The 21,028-nt window shown below is 42.1% G+C and overlaps 1 protein-coding gene across 1 annotated transcript in view; it reads right to left on the reverse strand.

Moving 5' to 3' along the window:
- Nucleotides 1-3: 3 nt before the first annotated feature.
- prr36a (proline rich 36a) overlaps nt 4-21,028 on the reverse strand; it is a 31,065-nt gene continuing 10,040 nt past the window's right edge. The window contains exons 2-6 of the mRNA XM_023263644.3: nt 16,576-17,268; nt 16,316-16,409; nt 9,703-9,881; nt 6,635-9,283; nt 4-4,558 (exon numbers count right to left, since the gene is read on the reverse strand). Of these exons, the coding sequence (XP_023119412.2) occupies nt 3,459-4,558; nt 6,635-9,283; nt 9,703-9,881; nt 16,316-16,409; nt 16,576-17,170 (4,617 nt within the window). The 5' untranslated portion in view covers nt 17,171-17,268 and the 3' untranslated portion in view covers nt 4-3,458. The remainder of the gene's footprint in view (nt 4,559-6,634; nt 9,284-9,702; nt 9,882-16,315; nt 16,410-16,575; nt 17,269-21,028) is intronic.

Consider the following 21,028-nt stretch of genomic DNA (forward strand, 5'->3'; position numbering starts at 1 on the left):
AAGTGTTATTAAAAATCATTTTATTTACATGAAACATTGCATTAAAATAATTACACACAATCACAGATGTGTCTATCAGAAAATAAACAAGGACATTTTAGAACAAGCTGCCATGATTTGGGCCTTGAGTAACACTGCCCGATTTACTTCAACAGGTTCATCAAGACATTTAAATGAGTACACGCAGGCCTCACATCACTTTCAATAAATTAATATTCAAATGAGAGGTTTAAGAACTCAGAGCCCAAGTAACAAATGAAATTTGTTCACTCCGAGTTCGGCCTACTGTGTTCACTTTGACCTTGTAACCATTCGGCTCATCAGTTGTGTTGACTGGACATGAAAAAAGGCAATTTACTGACAGAATAAAATCTACCATTTACACCCAATGTCCTTCAATCTCTATTCAATAAAAAAAAATCTATATATACACATCTGAAATGGCTACTATACTTCTAAAACTCTGAAGTATAAAAGTAGAGTGAAGCTTCCCTTCATTACAGTGTTCAGTCTTTAGACAATATACCCACAAAAACTTACAAAACACGACACAAACATGTTTAAGAAAGGACATTTTAAAATGCTGTGAGCATTAAGTGTCCCGTCTGGACGTACAGGAATGCAAACGTACATTAACACCCGGTTGCTTCTTAGCTGCTCCACATAAGCTTCAACAATGGACAAGCTCACAAAGAGGATTATTTTTTTCTTTTTTGCTGGATCTGATCATGGGAAAGAGCAAAAATTTGTCATACGAGTCAAATGATATAAATACTGGATGCCAAATGTCTCCAGTTTAATACTCGGATCACTGCTTTCGATTCTCTTGTCAAACAATTCAGTCTTTATGCCGTTAAACCCTAGAGGATGAAGCAGCAGGCCAACAACACGCAAAACAGATTCAAGCAGACATGAGGGCAAATAAGTGTCAGTGATCTCACGAGAAAAATCAGCATAAAAGTTTTCCCTCAACTTCATCCAAAGAAATGCGGCTGCTTTAAGCAGCACTGACAAATACACAGTATCCACACCGCAGCACATCGACATACAGCACAGATGAACGCTTACAACCAGTAGGACACGCATTCCTCCTACTGTAGCTCAACAGTCTCAACAATACAGAGTCAATATCCAGAATAACCTCATATCAAGCCCCTTCCCAGCATTCCTACCCTTTTAAACTTCTTCTTCCACAATAAAGTGATCCCTAACTTTCACAGCAGTGTCGGTTAAAACCCAGAGATAAACGTAAAATTACAGTGTGTGTACAGGACATGACCAGCGTCATAACATCAGTGACGTTGACTTTACAACCCTATTTCTGCATAAAGTAACCTTCAGCAGTATTTATTTAAATACTAACCCATTTCATCTACTATAAACACAATTCTATTCGATAACCATAACCTCATTAGTACCTGACTCCAGTGTTTCAAAGGGAAACGCAAATTACACATCATATTGACCTTTGGTAAAGAGCTGTGAGACCCAAACAGCTCAAACTGAGATCATTTCCTTCATTTCTAGTCTTCTAATTTCTTTGACATCAGTTTGCAAACAAATTACACCGGGACACGAGGACAACAGCAGGGACTGCCAAGGCCTCTATAATCAGCTAATTTGAATTGATAGAAATTACAACACTGCAGTATTTGATTAAGTGCAATCTCGTAGGCAGCCAGGAACCGGTGACCTTTTATCACCATTCAATAGCAAGACATCTCCAGTGTATTCTCACTTGTAAATAAGGTGATGAGGATGCATGTACACATGTATAAACAAACACGTATGGCTTCAATTAAAAAGGGGCGCAGGTGAGGAACTCGGCCGGTTTACCGTACTCGGCTTGATAGTGACCATTTGGCACCGTCGGTTTGTGTGACCACACATGGCACAGAGACACAGCAAATGTGTCCAGTTCCACCCTGTCAGTCAGTAGCAGGGGTGCATCATGGGATTCTGTCAGTGATAGCATGGGTTCAGGTGTGTGGGATTATTGCAGCCTGTAAGGTTTGTGCTTGCAGTGGTGTGTGTGTAGGATATTAAGTGTGAGGTGCTGAGTTTCGGAGTGTGGCGTCATGTTGTGTTTGTATTCTCCATCCAGGTTCTTCACTGGCAGCATCACAGACTTTCTGTTGCTGAATAGACTCCTAGGCAGCATTACACCGAGGACATCGAGGTCCTGCTCTTGGTTGTTGGGTGGTTTTTAGTTTACATTAATTAAATATATTGATTCAGCAGGCAGATTTCTCTATGCTGGTAAAATTAACTAATACAGAACCAGGGCGGGGTACAACTATCATCACCGCCACCGTAATTTTGGGAGTATTGACACTTTCGTTTTTTTTTTTTTTTTACATTTTTAATCTTTAAGTTAACATTGAATACTGGTCACTTTGGTGCATAATGATTAACATACTACAAGGATTTAAAGCAACATTTAGCCTAATATTAGCAAATTGATGGGGAGTAATAACTGCCTGAGAGTCTAAATTCAGGGCAACAAAGTCTATTACCTTTTTTTTTTCATCAATAAACAGCATACATGCTTGCAGAATCAGCACACAATTCAAATGAGCACCATCAAGCATTAGTATCTGTGTTGTATGTGCTTGTTTCACAGTACAATTAGAAAAGCCTAGTATCTCTCAAATGTATGTATAGCAGTGATTCCCAACATTTTGGACTCATTTCTCCTAAAAAGAAAGATGGTATCCATTTATGACCATTAGTCACAGGTTGCATTTATCTACGGGATCTAAGTGTTTCAACCATTTAGATACTGTTTAAAAGCCCTTATAGGTAGATTTTATTCAGCAGTCCAAAGGGAAAACCCACTGGAGTGAAGAAGTCAGAAAAAGTTTAATAGTTTACTTGAGAAAAAAAAACATCTCTTATTGCAACCCCTCAGAATTATCTTGTGATCTCTTCTCTTGTTGGTTGGGAACCACTGATCTACAGCACCAAGTTTATGGGTTTACCTACAGGGCTGAGCAGTAGCAGAGTAGTACAATTTATGGTTTATCGTTCTGACTCTACTGTGTACACAGGCACTGAACTATAGTACAGTTTAAAGCGAATGCTTACTATTTGGTACGTCATGAACATCAAATAAATTATCTAGTTCTTTAACAGATGGTGATATTGTCAAAGGATTGTTTCTAGTTATTGCAGTTTTTGACACATTACTCAGCCAAAATGTTTACCTAAGTCGATACAGCTGTAAGTAAGAGTACATAGTATTTGTTTTAAGTGTGTGTATAGTAGCAGTAAAGTGTTCTACTCTGCATACATGTTTTATATTACCCTGTTTGTGTGTCTGTCCCCATCTTAAATTCCCATGAGTGTGTGCATAACAAGACAGCACTTGTGTCATTTTTCCCGATGAGTGTTGTTAAAGTTTAAACACATCTGCAGTTCTGCCAAAGTGTGTGAGTGAAATCACACACCATCATCCCTTAGTGATGCGTCTCCAGCTCCACCACTGTCCACTCTCCCTGTGGGGAGCTGCCAGTGGCCTCTGGAGAAAAACTACTGACAGAGGTGACAGTGGCAGAAGGAGGGGTGAGTGGAGGAAGTAAGCTGGGCCACAGGCTGCTCTCCAGGGGGCTCAGTGTCCCTCCTGCACCTCCTGGCAGCAGCAGCAGGGAGGAGCAACCATCGCCATTCAGCAACAAGGTCTGATTGATCAGCTGCTGCACTATGTCCACTTTCTTGCCCCAGTCCAGGTCCAGGGGTGGAGGTCGGTCTGGAGACTCAGGAGGACAAGAGGAGGAGCTGTCACCATCCTGGGAGGGGTTGCTGGATGACTGAGGGGAGTCTGGAAGAGGTGGGGGACTGTCAGACAATGAAGAGTCTTGATGTGTGTCGTCATTTGACGTCACCCTGTCACAGCTTTCGCTTATCTTCTCATATGGTGCATCTGGCTTAGGCGCTTTATCTTTAATGGGGTTCAGCTCATTCATTTCCTCTTCCTCACCTTCAGGATCTTCTTCATCACTGTTCTCCAGGGCTTCGTAGATGGTGCAGAGGCCAGAAGAAGGAGACAGCAGCACTGTCTGGCCTTTATTAGACTGTTGCAACTCTTGTTGCCACTGCATGATTTGCTGTCTTTGCTTCAGTTCCTGTTGTTGCTGCTGCAGTTGCAGTTCAAGATCTCTCCTTTGCTTAAGCTCCTCCTCTTTCTTCTTTGTTGCCTCGGCCTGCTCCTTCGTCTTCCTCTCTTCCTCTTCCTCATTTCTCTTTATTTCTTCTTCGGCTTCCTCTTTCTTCTTCCTCTGCTCCTCTTCCTCCCTCCTCTTCCTCTCTTGCTCTGCCTCCTCCAGGGGTCTGCTCTGTTGCTCCCTACGTTGCTGCATCTCCAGCAGTTGTCTCTGATGTTGCTCAAGCCTGCGGAGTTGAGGGCTCAGCGCCTGCTGGCCGGGGCTTCTGGGTGGAAGGTCGGCACAGGTCAGCTTGGGCGGAGTGGTGGCAGTGCTGTGAGGTTTGACGAGGTCGTAGTAGGTTCTGGGGTATGTTGCGTGATCACGGTGGTGAGGGTGCGGTAGTGCAGTAAAGCCTGTGTGTGAGAAGGAGCGGGAAGGAAGATTACAGTAGCGTGATGTTATATAACAGAGGTCACAGGCAGCAGGACAGTGAGAGCAGTGCAGTGAGTACAAGCAGAAGGGTGTAGAGAGAAGAGGGTGGCCTTCAATGGCTCCTACTTGCTAAAGGAAGAGTGGAAGCATTGTGAAGCCAAGCCCAAAGGTCTGCCAGTAGCCTACAGCATCAAAGTGACCAGCCATTATTTGTAGTTTTGTACTCTGAACAAGTGACAGTGGAACATTGTTTGCAAGTTGTGCAGCAGTGACAGAACCAGCCAGGTAAATTTTCAGAGGGGTGGAGTCACAGTATTTGCATAAAAATAGTAAACACACTAGAAAATCGTGACCCAAGGTGGGGGGACTGGGGGTGGTGGTTGGGCCAAGGGTTGCAAAATTTGTGCAGAGAGCAGAAGTGCATACTTAAAGTGGTTTCAATTAAATAGTTTTACATGACACCCAGAAAAGAAAGATTTGTATGTGCAAAAAAGCAGCCAAACTTCCTGTATATGCAATCACTATCAACTATGGTGAGACAAAACAACCACAGAAAAGCTTTTTGCAAGCTTAAACAGTCACTCATAAATGAAGTTTATAGTTAGTCAACCAGTGATACATGCAAAAGCTTTCCATGCATTTACACATATTCAGCATCACAGGAAAACTAAAACAATAGCTTGGCTTTAGAAGGGATAGCTAGACTTTATTCTAACCTGAACATCTAGAGCCAAGCTATTTGGCTGACCCTGAACACACCAACCCAAAGTAATGAAATGAAACCAACTCTTTGTGCAACAGTGACATGCATAAGCTCTGTTAACATTAATACAGTGCTATAGACCAGTGCAGCAAGAATGCTAAAAATAAGGTAGTAGAAAAGAGCTAAATCAGCAACACACCCATAGTGAACTGGAAGGAAATTACAGTCGCAGAAGAATGAGCGAAGTTGGTTCCATCTTGAAGTCCGGATGATAAGATCTCAAACTTCTTTGCTGCTTGAGATGAGAAGGACTGGCAGAGAAGATCATCAGCTTGTTGCAAATTCATTTTGGTTTTGTCATTTTCCAGACCAGTGAAGTCTTTGAGGTTGAGTTTCAGCTCTTATTGTGTCCAGGTTTAGAATGAAAAGGCCACAACTCGACTTGTATGAACTTGGTGTAATTAAAGTATGAGTTGCAGTTTACATGTAAGGCAAGAGGAAAGAAATGATGGTTGCAGGCTACAAGGCTGAGTACTTGCATTATGAGACGCGCAGAGCTGCTGATAAAACTTTGTCAAAGACCCTAAAACATATGAATGGTTTGTGGATTTGTGTGCAAGACAAATCATCATAAATATGCCTTACACTCCACGCCCAAGTGACCATTTCAATAAAACTATATGGTGAGAGACTACATCATGGTAAAAATCTAATCTTTATTTAAAGTTTTAAGGTTCATTACTCCAAAAGATGGATAAACAAGAGAAAAGGCGGGTTACAATGTAAAGTGCAAGAAGACTGGGGATAAGAAAAGTGGCTTGTGTAGGATAGGAGAGTGAAATCAAACATGAATATACAATCAAAACTCTTTGTTTTTAGTTTAGTTCTGTAAGAAGTACTAGAATGAATACACATGGAAACATTAAACAATTCATTCCACATTTCTTTTGTTAAGTTTTCCCTCTTTAAGAGCTGTAAACAGACAAGTCACATCCATGCCACATCAGGATAACCACATAATTCTGTGTTAAATAAAACAGAAACCAAAACCCAGGCACGCTCACACATTAGAAGTAAATAGACATAGCTATTGCACATACAGGAAAGCCATATACTCATAATGGAAATGTTATATCAGAGGGAAGTGCCACTGCTGTCCTCTTTTTTATTTCTTCCCTTTTTTTGCTCTCTGTTTTTTTTGTTTTTTTTTTAAACTTGAATTTTGTCCACCCCCAGAGATTTCAGGACACTGACAAGAGCTACACTTGTGATGTTGTTTGGAGGCTGGAACACGGCCAGAGGGAGTTTTGGGACATTATTTGGACTATAAGGGAGATGATGAACTATACGTTACCTGCACAAGAGTCCTCAGTCTTTTCACAAGTAGTGGAATAGTAGGGAGGCTGAGTGTCGTCTGGGTTTTCCTCAGGTTGCTGCAAATTGCTCGAAGTTGATAAAGGATCTGGAGCTTCTTCTGACCCCGGCACTTCCTCCCTAACATGCTCAGCTGACTCTACTTCTTGCTTCCCAGACTCGATGTACTTCTGCTCTGAGAGACACGACTGGGTGTGAGGTTGTGGGCTTAAACAGGGCAGCTTCGCTTCTTCAGGTAGCTCCTCCAAGGAGAAGATGCCAGGGCTTTTGATGCAGCTCTCCCCTGTGGACTGGGCATTGGAGCTCGAAGCTGTGGTTATGGTGTCAAAGCCATAGGATGCCAATGAGGTAGCTGAAGGTGGAGTTGTGTCTTCACCTATGCCACCCTCCACCTCCTCCATCTCAGCCTCCTCTCCTTCTTCCACAGTGGACAGGCAGCGCTGGGCTGGAGGTTGGTTGTCGAAGGTTGTGTTCTTGACAGGTGGAATCTCCAAGGAATCCTCCAGTTGAGCCTCTCCTTCTGTGTCACTGGCCTCGTCTTCTGTTACCGAGGATGAGGAAGGGTTTGACGTGGGGGCAGTTGCAGAGCCTTCCAGGACTTCATCAGCCGGCAGGGTGTCTGGCTCAGGCTCCTCTTCTCCTTCCCTGTCTCCTCTCTCTAAATGAATACCCAGGTCTTGGTAGTCTAGGTCAGGCTGGGGGGAAAGCAGTGGAGCTTGCATAGCTTGAGGATGGAGCTTTCCGTCTCGACTGTAGTCACCCAGTTCCTCAGGTGTGCTGGTCTCACTGCTCAGTGTGCTTGACAGAGACATTCCTGGTGCAGAGAGGGGTGCTGGAGCCAGGGCCTTCCCTGGAGCTGGGCTTGATAGATTGTTGAAAATATGGGTCTCTGAATTTTGTGGCTCACCTTTAACAGAGGAATGAGGGGGTGCTTCTTGGCTTTCAGGAACACAAGGATCTGATCCTAGTTCTAACCAGGCTTGGGCTGGCATCTGAGTTGGGGTCTCAGAGTCTGCTTGCCAGGGGTCTGCCAAAGGGCTTGCTGCAGCTGCTCCTGCCACCTGGACAGGCACCAGAGGTTCTGCCCATGGATCAGCAAATGGGTTTGGTTGGTCCCACTGAGCAGATGGGGCAGAGGGCAGCAGAGGTGGTGGAGGGGGCAGCTGGGCCATCCTGTTCAAGTTGTCCAGCCTTTCATCCTCAGCAAAGTCGTCCTCATCTGCATTCCCATAGCTTTCTAACCCACTCTCTGTCACCCCCTCACTTGCCATTTCCACGTCATCATCCTCCTCATCATCCACATCATTGTCATGCCTTGGTCTGTGTGGTTCATCTGTCCGCTCTGAGCCTACATCCATGTCACAGACCCGATCATTGTCATCCTCATCCTCGTCGTCCTCATCAAAGTCATTAACTGGTATGTCAGGAACCTTCTCAAAGTCAGGTGAACCTGCTGAGGCTCCTTCCATGTCAATTCCTCCTTTAAGACTGGCATCTCCCAGATCATCCATGCTCTCTGTGCCCTCCAGGACCCCTGGGGCACTAAGTTCAGATGCACCTTGCTGGCTGCCGCTTACCTCCTCAGAGTCCAGCTCAGAGAGCAAGGCACCACCAGCTCTCCAGGCAGATCCCCCTACTGGCCCTGCTGATCCAGGACGAGAATCCTCTGTGGGTTGTGTGGTTCCACTCATTTCAGACACAGAAACCAGCTGGCTTCCCTCACGCTCTTCTTCATCTTCCTCCTCATTTAGATTGGATGAAGGAACAATTTGAGGGACAGAGTTTGCTGCTGCTGGAAGGGGTGCAGATGCTGAGGGGGTATGGTCAGTTGCCAAGTAAACAGTTTCCTCTGACAGGTCTGGCGGGGAGGACCCGTGTGCTAATGGAGGCCTAGCTGGGGCAGGGCTCTGTTCCAATGTCGTTAGTAAAGGAGCACTGCTTTCCAGCTGTTCCTTTGATGGAGATGTTTGCGGCAAGGTTGTCCTAACAGGGCTTGGAAGAGGAGAGGGAGTCACTTCATGGCTTTGAGGAGGCTCTTGAGATGCCACCTCTGCTGTAGTAACCTGAGCCAAGACTGGGGTAGAGACCTCCTCTGGTACAGATGCAGCAAGGGATGATCCCTGTGGTAAGGCCCCTGCAGTCTGTGTTTCAGCTAGCACAGCTGCTGTTGTGACAGCTGCTATAACAGCTCCAGCAGCTGCCACAGCTCCAGCTGCACTTTGTGTTTCAACAGTAGGCGCTATAGCATTTGAAACTTCTATCTTCTTGGTAGCACTGAAAGGTGGGACAGTCTGAGTGGGTTTGGTTCCACGTTTTGTCTGAGAGGTGCTACTGTTTGTAGGTCTGTTGGCTGGAGAGGCAGGTAGGGTTCGGCCAAGGGACGATGTGGCACCTGCATTCAATCGTACAGCAGCAGCAGACTTCTTTGTGGGAGTAGGCTTTGCAGGCTGCTGAGGTTTGGGCTGTGACAATTTAGTATCAACTGGCTTCGTTGTTGTGGACCATTTGGATACAGAGTTGACTTTTCCACTGGCCATGGGTTTAGAGGTTTCAGGTTTTTTGGCAGCAGCTGATGCTGTAGCAGTCGTGGATTTCTTGGCCTCTGCAGTAGATGGTGGTCGACTGACATCTGAAGAAAAAAACAAGACAAACTCTAATTCACACACTCATCTAACTGCCAGTAATACAGTTTTGACAGTTAGAATGATAGCAATAGCTAAAATGAGATACATTTTTAACATTTTAATATTAGACTATGAAAATGACTTTGGAAACAAAGATGTAATATTTGACTGTTAAAAATAAAAAAGTATATATTTTTTTTTTTTAAAAACAAAAACAACGTGTTTCCCATTGACGGACTCAGTAAGTAACATCAAAGTAAACAGTACTGAACTTATTTTTTTGCAGTTATATCACACTGCTGAGACTAAACAACCGTTTTATACTGTTTTAAATCAGGAATTTTAGGCAAACAATTAGTTTATGTAATCCAAATGAGACATGGCATTAAAAGTGAATCTCTGGGTCAGAACAAATTCTTCTCACCTTTCTTAGCAGCAGCAGTTTTCAGAGGCTGTGCTGCTGTGGCCCTGCCAGTAGATGGCGCTGTGGTAACTCTGGAAGCTGCGGCTTTGGTAGTTGCAGTAGTGGAGGGTTTGGTTACTCCCGTCGTGGGCCTAGATATGGTGGATGCAGGTCGAGTTGTGGAGGGACCTGTAGCAGGCCTGGACAAAGACAAAGAATGATTTGTTTTGATGGTACATAAACAATAAAAGGGAAAAAAAAACACTCTATTTTTAATTTTTGTGGTCCAGTCACTTGGTTTGCAAAGATCCAAATATGAATATATGAAATCTGATGCTCCACCTCTCCATTCATTTCCAAGCACAAGTAAATGATATGCTAATGTGAACCACAAAAATCTGCTTCAACTTTAGGAACCCATTAACACAGCCCGCTGTCTATAAACCTACATAATAGTTCTTCCTTCATTCTCTAGGCACTACCATGGAATGAGTGCAGGATGTAATAATCAGTAGAGATGACAAGGGGGGAAAAAAGAGCAATGCAAGGTTAATGGGAGAAGAATAGTAAAGAAAACAGTAATGCAGAGGAGAGGACATCAACAGTGAAACAGAAAAAAAAGAAAAAAGCAACAAAAATTATACTGTAAAAGGTGGAACGAGATAATGGCTTCACATACAGCAGGTGGGTTTGTGGCCATGAAAACTGCCCTATACTAAGTTCATTGTCTACTTCTCAGTCGATAGAGGAGTTTTTATGTTACAGTGCACTAATCCATACATCACTCACATTGCAGTAAGAAAAAACTCCCTTACCCACCCTCCGCTCATCTTCTATTAGGCTTTGCTCCTTGACAAACAGTAAGAGTCAACATGTGTTCATAAACTCTGAGTATAGATATTGCATGAAGCCTACGACAGATAGCAAATTTAACATTTTGAGAGTTCACTAAGCAGAAATGAATCCACCTACATTTGCTTTATTTATTCATAGCCGACTGTTCGCCAGGCTAACGTAAGCACAGGCTGTACTGCCTTTCATTCTCTCCACTGGGAATGTTAATCTTCAAAGTGAGAAGAAAATTCTTTTTAAAAAAAAAATATTTTTGAAGTTAATTTAATTACACCCCAACCTTACTCAAGCCTAGTGTTTATGCAAAAAATTGAACAAAAGTCCAAACCTAGTGCTTTTTCCATGATCCGTGGCTTGATGAAAATAGAATCAAATGTGTGACTTCTGCAGATGACTTGTATTTTCTTTATCATCTGCCCATGTGAGAAACTTGAAAGGGTACAATCCTGTCTACACTAGAACAGTGCAATACAGATTTTCCACTGCATTTGGCCTGAATCTGAATGTTGCTTATGCTGCGGTATGCTGAACTTAATGGACTCTCCAAAATACTTCTGCCTTGTTAAGTTCCAAAAATTTGATATAGTCTGTGCTGAAGTGCACTACTTCACTGGCCAACATACAAAGTCAGTTGGTTAAATGATTAAGTCATCAACCGCAGGCAGTACTAGCTTTCTGTTGTACACTTGAACCCTTGTGGGTAAAAATAATGCAAAAATCTCAGCACAAAATAATTTGTATGACAGTGTGGTCCCATCACAAATTACAATATGTATTATTTCTTCCTTTTGATTTCTTGGGCTGTTATGGTAAGTTGATGGAGACATGAACTGGCAAAAACACAATGACTGTAATGGCTTCCAGTGGGGTAGCATGCCTGCACACAGATACCGCTCCCACATTACAATAGTCATGACAATGACCATTTGTTTCCCTAAGAGCTGACAACCATCGTACAGACATGGAGTCATGGCTACAGAATATTGGAACTGGCTGCTATCAGACAGCAGATTTGGGCTGTAAGATCAAGTGCTGCCTAAACACTGGAAGTGTGTCAGGCACATCTACCCAGAGCAAAGTTGGGTAATTATGAACAGCTGAAGAAAAATAAACAGGAGATGCATAAGGCAGTATTAGACACAGATCAGAAATTTTGCAGAGAAAAAAAGAAATGGAAACAAAACTAGAAAAGAAGATGCAATAATTTAAGCTGTTCTCATATCCAATTCTGCATGCAAGCAAAATATGAACTAACAGGACAACTCAATGACAGCAGGAATTAAGGGTGACAAAATTGAGTTAATGACTGTCTACAGGGGAAATGAGACTGATACATGAAGATGGTTAAATGATGGGAATAAAGAGGGTAACAGGAGTTCACAATATAACCCCAAACATCCCCAACCCAGTCCTGCATTGTCTTATGCTGAGTCATAACTCAAATTTTTGATCCAGAGGGATAGCACAAAGAGAAAAAGACAGACCCACTAATGCCTGCACTCCACACTTTGCCTGTCCATGGTGGTTGGTGGTTCTGTTGTTGGCATATTAGAATGGATTACATTTCCTGCCAGCAGAGGGTTGAAATCAATATAAACCACAGTTTAAAGAGGAAGATGAGGGGCAGTACACAGCCATCTACATGATTTTAATGACCAAACACGAGGTCTTCATAAGAGTAAATGTCAACACAGGAACAAGTCACTGATACTTTATGGTCTTTCCTTGCATTGTAATCAATATTCACAAATGTTTACAGTGGATGCAACACCACACCCAGGGTATTAACCTACTGAGCAGCTGAAACATCTGCTTTGCCAAAAAGTAAACTATAAACATGAGCCAAAGAGGCTTTATTGAAGCCCCACCTCCTCTTTCAATTCACCCTTGACTCCCTCTTTCCTCTTGCTCTTTCTGAAAACAGCCAGGATGCTACACAACCTTTGCACATGGGATCGAGTAGATAAAATTAAACAGTTTTATCAAGACAAAGAAAAAGGAGAGCAGTTGGCCATTAGTTATACTTCATCTCTGTTGCAGTTAACTCACTGTACATATAAAATGTAGGGTGAGTACACATTCTTCTATCTTTGCTCTTTTCCATCTCATCACTTCAATGGTCCCCCTCTGAGACAAAGGGAAATGAAGCACCCTAACAATACCTTGTTTGGCTTGTAGGCTGTCCAAAACTAGCTGATTTACTCCTTCCTGAAAAGAGCACACATTCCTACGGCTTGTGCAGACCTTCAGTTATCTCCTTGACAATAAAGAGCAAAAGCCTGAATCAGCTCACTGGAGAGTTCAGATGAAGACTTGCAGCCTAGCAATAGCCAGGCAGCTCTTACGAGGCTCTGGGCATCCACTGTCACAGTGATGGATGCCATTGGTATTTTTTGGCAGGAGAGCAATCCTGCTCACTACCAAGACTGCCAGGGAGAAATGACAGAGTTTTACTCCCAATGGGGTAATGCAGAAAAAAAAATCTGAAGATCACACAGGAAAAGAAACAAACAAAACGATGCCATAACAAAGTGGGAAGAAAGTGTGTTGCTTAAAGTCAAACCATTTCTTTAAGGCCACCACAGTGGTTTTGGTGCAAGTTTGACAAATTCTTTACTATATCTCATTTAGTTCTCAAATAATGAGGTAGAATTCTGTAGAAACAGAGCACAGCATGCCAGCAATTCAGTTCAATCCCAGTAGAGGTCCTTTGAACGTTAATCACTGTACAGCAACATGAACATATAATCCTAGCCCTCTTGTTGCAAAACTGCACTCAAACTTTTACAGTTTCTCTATGGAGCTAAGTGATGAATGAGTTTGAATGCTAGATGGATGCAAAGGCTCTGAGGAGGGCTTAAGGAGATCCTGGCCAATGCCAAGCACTGTGCATGTACAGAAGGTGGAAGAAAAGGATAAGGGTGCAGAAAAGGGAGACTGAAAGAGGAGGTGCAGTGGATGAGGACTGATTGCTTAGACAGTGGAAAGACACTACAGCCCATCCCTGAAAGAGAGCAGAGCAAAGCAGGTGCCAGATTTTACAGCATTTGGCTTCTACTTCAGTTATACATCTCAACAACCAGTGGGACACAGACATCTACCTGGCCTTCAAGTAGATTGTGCATCCGTTTCCTAGTTACATGCTTAAACTAAGAAACCCTGAATTATCAACATACAAACAGTCCTGCCAAAATGACAGTTTAGCACAGATCCTGCCTGTTATGATATCCTTCTATCAAACATAATATCCTTCTATCAAATCATATTCTCCCTTTCCCTCAAAACAAATCCTATTTCAAGGAGCTCATCGTCCAACACAGTCACCAAATCCTATTTGCCCTTTATGACTTGTCCGCCACAGTTGGAGTAAAATCACTTTTTAAAATCCTAATATGTTTTCATGTCACCCTTTGGTCCAATTAACATTAATACTTCATGACAGAGGCTGATCTTTCCATTAGCCACAAGCAATATGAGTGCCACTACCTTAAGAGGTCTACATGAAAGATTTACCAGCAGAAAAATGTTAATGCAGGTTCTTGTTGGCCAACAATGCCTGCTGTTGACACAGCAATATGATAAACAATATGGCAGGGCTGGAATTACAACCAACTGTGTTGAAACTAAATATTTTCATTGGACAGTTCACCACATCCTTGAACGCCATTACATTTAATTGCATGTGTTGCTATAGAGGTTTGTAACTGAGACAAAAAGTTTGTTAGTGCATACAAAATGCACACCACTACTGCTGCTACTGACTTTACCATCTCATACACAGACAGCACAAAATACACTATCAGTCAAAAGTTTGGACACTTTCTCATTCAAATGAATGAGAAAATGTGTCCAAGCTTTTGACTGGTAGTCTACATAAAAACATGACGTGTCAGAAGGGCAGACACCTGCTGCCAATCTCCTGTTGAGAGCTTGGTGTCACTTCCCAGGGAACGAGCCAGGAACCAATCGCATAACGATGATGCGTCACTGTAATCAGACTCCGACACTTAGAATTCCTCATCTAATTAATTTAGAGGATGAGCTTCTCTATGTATGCACAGTTACACACAAACACACTGCAGAACATCAGGAGCAACTACACTTAGTCTGATCTCCATCACTCTGCAGTCTACAATCTCTACATCATATAAGGCTTCGTGAAACTGATCGGAATCACTCTGGAAATAGAGCGAAATGCATAATGTAGACATTAGTAGTTAATAGTGTCATTTGTGAAACCAAAACTACAACCACTCTGGTTTCAGCATCTCCATTGTGAGAATTTGCTGCTTTCCCTGGTTTATATCCGTGTAAAAATTAATATCTTTGGGCTTTGGACTGACAACATCAAATCTGAAGACATCCCTTTGGCTATACTGAGGAGTATATGGAAAATTTAAAGTCTGTAAATATTGTATTTTTTTCTTCTAAAAGGAGAAAATATTTATATCTATGCACTGTGTGCATTGTGTGCTGCTCTCCTTTTTATTCTGTTCTATTTGCTGCTGCTGTTACATTGCAAATTTCCTCGCTGTGGGATCAATAAAGGTTTAATCTATTCATCTATCTAACTAGCAATTGATCAATTAAATAAAAACATAATTTTTTATTAGATTATGAAGAAAATAACCTTTAGCTGTAGTCAAAGCATTGTAAACTATGTAAAATGGATCATTGGGATGCACAGAAAAGGTACACGAACTGGTGTTGATTGCACACAATTTGGCATTTCTCATAAGGATATTTGCTTAGAGCAAAAAATGAATGCAATGACCATGTTGCTTCAGAGAATGTAATGACTATGCTGCTTCCGAAAGCAGCACAGGGCAGCATAATATTCCTTTATTTGATAAAACAACATTAAGAGGAAAGACAAGTGGAGGCAGAATCTAATCAAGCCTCTAAGTACAGTACATTGCTTCCTGTGGAAGGATGTCAAATTGATATATTAAGAATCTGACTTGCCATGAACTTTAAGGACAGATCACTTCATATACACAAATACTATTGAAATAATGAAGTTAGAAACTTGTGATCAGGTTATCTATACACAGTTTAATGAAAATGTTTTCTAGTTAATGCTTTGGCTGTCGACCAACAATTATGTTTGGCAAAAAATTATAAAAGTATTTACCTCAACCCAACTTTCCACTTGAAATTTTAGCAAATGACGGTTAGTATGAAATTCTACAACAGCCAAAAGGATCATTTGAGAGGCGCACTTCAAACAAGTGTAGTCCAACTAGAGCACTCTATCAAAAACCACTAGCCCAGTATGAGAGGGATTATGATCCAAGTCAACAGCTCTCTGCCCTGGGGAGGTGGGTCTGGTTTCTGCCAGGGGGTCTGTTTGGGACAATGCGGTTGTTCTTCAGTATCACTGGCTCTGTTAAGGCCCTCTGTCTCAGGTTATTTCTGCTAACATGACTCACACACTTGAAGCGAAATCTGACTCAATAAAGGCACAAAGACCACAACAGACATCATTCTCCACTGCTCCCTTTCAGGGCATCAAGATAAACAGTCACGGCCTCATTGAGTTTGTCTGGAGAATGATAAAGTTCAGATCTCAGAGAGAAGAAAGAAGTGGGTGAAAGACAGAAATAGGAAGGAAGGGTCAAAAGGAGAGAGGTTCACATATTTGTCACCATTTTGTACATAAAATAGAGGTTTAATGAGCATCTCAAACCACATAATTCTACTTAAATGTTCAAACACCCTGTGTCTTAAAGACCTGTTAACTTTCCATCGCCTGTTACCTGTTTGTGACAGGCATCCATACCTTGTGGTTTTTGATGTAGCACCACCACCAGCTTTAGTTGTGGTTGAAGTGTTGGGTCTTGGAGCTGTAGAAGCCACTGTCCTGCTGGCAGCAGCTACAAAAAAAGAAGACAATGAGCCTACTACTAAATCAGAACCAAAACAAAAATAGTTCAAGCACATATTGCCAAAGACAGCAAAAACTGGCATGAGTTACATTCTGAGAAGTAAGAAAACTTTATTATGTTTACAACTTACTTAATATATCTCCTTCAGACTCACCTGTGGTTTTGGGTCTTGCGACAGTCACAGTCTCAGCTGCTGGTCTCTTTTTAAGAGCGCCATTGCCTGCTGTTTTGGTACCATTTGTTCCTGTAGCAGCAGCAGCAGCAGAGGTAGTCCTGGCAGGTCCAGCAGACTTCTTGTCAGGCGCTCTAGTTTGGTTCTTGGTCGCGGTAGAAACTGCTGATGCACCCAGTGGTCTTTTAGGTACAGCTCCTGCTGCTGCTGCTGATTTTGATGCAGTTGTTGTTGCAGTTTTCTTGCCTGCAGCTGCAGAAGCGTTGTTAGCAGGTCTGACGTCAGTCATCGTGCGGTGTGAGGCAGCACCTGGCCGTGAGCTAGATCCTGAGACCCCTGCAGATTTGGCTGTGGGATGTGTTTTAGTTCCAGCAGCTTTTGGTTTGACTTTGGGGTCAGCTCCCACTGGCTTGCCATTGGCCTTTGGAGCAGAGCTAGGTGCTGCATCATTTGTTGCTTCCTCTGGTTGAGATGGGGCTTGCTCTGTTACATTGCCCTGTATTGAGGAGGGCTCTGCTGCTGCAGCTGCAGCTTCAGTTGGCTCTGTGGTTTCCATGGTAACCCCATCCGGTTTCATCCCCTCCTCCTAAGGTGTGGATGCCAATGTTGCTGCTGTTAACTCAGTCTGGGGCTCACACCTGTCTTGAGTAGCCAGCTTCCCAATACTTCAAAGTCCTGTAGAATAAGAACAAAACATGGATTAATCTCCAGGCTCAGTTTTGACCACCAAGTCCATTTTCTTTTACTTCGCCTTACTCTATAAATGCTGAATTGAATTATGTTGTGAAATCATGAGGTCCTATGATAAACATGTTGCTGTCAGCCAAAGGAAACAACATTAATGATAAGGGGCCTCCGTGGAATTTGGGGGAGCTTGAAAAGACAGGAAGTTAGCAGTGTGAGATGCCAGAAAATCTTTTCTCTAAAACCAGTCACTCTGCTCCACAGTGACTACTCTAACACAGAACTATCAGAAATCAAACAAAATTAAAATTATTTACTATTAATGTATCACAATAAAGAATCAATAGATTTTTTTTAAACTTCACATTTTATAAAGCGAGAAATAAACAAAAACAGATGCGACACTGGTCCAAAAATTGCTCCCAGCATCCTAAAACTGAATGGGAAAAAGCTGTGCTTTGGAATGCTAAAAGCCAAGAGAGGCTTCTAAATCTCCTCACATGACAAAGCCCACAGAGGATGAGAAAAGCAGCTAACAAGTCAAACAATCATTTATTTTGGGCCATTGTCTTCCTCTCTGCTGAGCAGGTGCAGTCATCATCATTCTATGATCGCCTAAAAGATTTGTTGAGCTAGACAGTCCTGATAGCACAGTAGAAAATTTAAGAATAATATGGCTTTTAAGAAGCTGCACTAACAAACTGGAGAAACAGAAGTATAGGACAGGATGTGGAGAATGAGGATGAGTAGGGTGATTTATTGATCTTGAGCTCACTAACCACCTCAATAGTCTTTCTTGCTCTAACTGAACAGATCTCTCTCCAGATCCATTATGGGTTTATTCACTCCCTCAATCATCCTCTCCACCCACAGTCCTCATTCTTCTGCCCCTCTGATCACAGTAGTTTCTATCCACCCCCTCCAGAATGCTCATTTTTTCTATAGCCACTTGTTCCTCTCTGCTCCTTGGCCACACCCTCCCCTCCTCCCACCGCTAATAGATCTGTGCACAGTAAATTGCTATACGAATGGTACATCTAGCTGGTAGACGCTCTGTACGACACGGGGGACAAGCTAAATGAGGGAGGGATAAAGAGCAACTGGATATTGTTAGAAAAACACCAAGACCTACTTGCATAAGAGCAAGTAATGCCTATCAAAGTCTTAAAAGATTTTGATTTTCTTCAATTTATATGCACATTCATAAACAAACTATTTGTTGTCAACTCTACAATAATGTATTTGGCCAGTTTGGTTCAAACCTCACAGAAACTCCTACACATGCATCAGGAAGATACTGAAACTCCCAAATCTTTTGCATAACATTATTAAGTCCTCCTCCTTCGGTCAGTAATGAAAAAGCTACAAGCTGACTACTGTACTTGCCTGCAAACAGTTTTCATTACCGTTTCCTTCTGTTGCAATTCTTATAGTCCTCTCACTCCTGTGGTTGCAAATCTGACAGAAAGGAAGAGTGGAGAGCAACCTGCCTAGCATAATGTCATTGTGCTGTCTTCTTTGGGTAAACGTCAAGCCTTAGATTAGGTGTGTCGTGTGTGTGAATCAATACCATTAAACATGAATTTTGATACTTATTTTTTGATGGCACTACCAAATGGGAGAGCCATACAATCACGATCTAAGTTTGAAAAATTAAGTACATGCCTGCCTCTTTTCACACTTCTGATATTAGTCTTGGCAAGGCAGAAAAGCGCATAAAGAAGTGATGGGTATGGAGTTCCCTCACCTTTCAGGTTTTAATCTTGCTGTGTTGACATATTTCTTTAAAACCTTTTATATCAGATCAAACTGGCTCTTTGAGGAAACTTGTTGGCTGCTCTTGTCAATAAAGCCCATTCCGTTGAGGCCGAGGGAGCTACTCAAAACTGTAAAAGCAGAGAGACGGAGTCCGACTGGCACTGTGACATGATTGGCATGGAATAGTTTTGTCAGTCCAGCTACTAATGCCAGGGGCTTAGCACATAGCAGCATGAATCACATTCCTCATGTGATGACCCCCTTCTGGGCAAGTAAAAGCATAATCTCTGACTAGCTGACACTGTGTGACGTAGAACAGAGGGGAAATGAATGGATCATTAAAATACTGTCCACACAGAGAAATGATGTTTTACTAAATTACAATGAGATGACTAACACATCTGTGTTTGGTTACATGTTCGTCAGAAAATGTCACAGACTTACATAAGATACTAGACTCAATTTTGGGATTCTTCAAATTGCTGACACCTAGCTGGGAACATGTTTAGTCAAAGCTGCAGATTTTATGTATTAAAAAATTATTGCACAATACCAACTGAATAAGGAAAAAAAACAAAGCAATTGTCTTCAGTTCTCCCAGTCTACATTTGCATAAAAACACTGAGGGTTCAAAATCCTATTCACAATGCAGCGTTCCTTCTTTTTAGCCAACTTCACACAGCTGATTTCACAATAACTCAATGCCCCTGGTGAGAATTACAATGTGGTGCAGGTTTTTGTGATGAAGACAAAGACCAAAAGGCTGAGAAAACTACAGCAGTATATATTTACCCAAAGCACGAGAAGAGTGTATTTATAAAAGTGGTCATTATTTTATAAGATTGTTCGAGGGAGCTTGTCCAGACAGAGAAACTCCGCAGCTTTTACAGTATTTACATTCCACTTCTAATAAAAATGTGGCCTTATGTGTCGATAAATCGTATTCCTGACATCTGTCTACAGGCAGTTTAATTACATCTGTCGTACTCCATCTCTCAGTCTCTCCAGATACACGTCCAGATTGTAGAAGTGGTGTCTGACAAAATGGGTCACATTTAATGCTGTGTTTAATAAAAGCAGGGAGGGGATTTAGTTGTGTCGAGAGCATGGCAGGGGTTTGGAATGCATTGTGCAGACTGCTGGAAGAGGGGGTCTGTTGATACTGATGCTGGAGCTTAATGTCATCTATAGAGCCACTCCAGAGGGCTATCACAATGCTTCAGCTATAAAACGGCAAAGAGACAATAGCAGCAGCAGATTGATTGTTTCTAAACTGCAAATGCAAACACAAACCACTACAGTAAATTAAGAACATATTTCAACCATTCAAGGAAAACATTTTCTCATGTTCCTTTGTGCATTAAAGCTGGACACACAAAAAAAAACAAACACTGGCAATCATTTTGATATCTGATTAATTATTCAAGTCAATTTAAAAACAAAATATCTTGTTCCACTTACTCAGTTTGAAGACTTTCTCAGTCAGAGGTGAGAGTAGAACAGATTGCATGGATTTTGGACTACAGGTCAGGAAAAACAAGTCATTTGTCAGCTGGGATCTCACCTTAAGCACTAGTGTATAAAACAAAAGCGCAATTTAAGATTTTTTATTTTTTACAAAAAGCCCCTCATCTTTTTGCAAACAGTTAATCAAATTAGTCGTGGAAAAAGCAGCTTAATCGATTATGCAATTAAGTGTTTGTACTACAGATGAGGTTTTCACACGAAACGAGCAACTTCAACTACACAGTGTTGAGGTTTTACTTTCAGATTTGTGTCAATGCTGCATCTGCCTCCAGATGATTAATGATAGAAAGTGAATGCCGGAAGGAGAAGCGGTATCAAGAGCACATCCAACTCATCCACATTCCAGCTCGGCTGACTTTCTCAAGTCTCCTCTGGGTTACACAGTGACAGCTGGCTGTGTGTGCGCGAGTTTGTTTGCATGCACAACCGAGTAAAGAGTGCAAGGGTCAGAGCGAAACCGATGAAT

Source organism: Amphiprion ocellaris, chromosome 4 (assembly GCF_022539595.1).
Source record: "Amphiprion ocellaris isolate individual 3 ecotype Okinawa chromosome 4, ASM2253959v1, whole genome shotgun sequence".
NCBI lineage: Eukaryota > Metazoa > Chordata > Actinopteri > Pomacentridae > Amphiprion > Amphiprion ocellaris.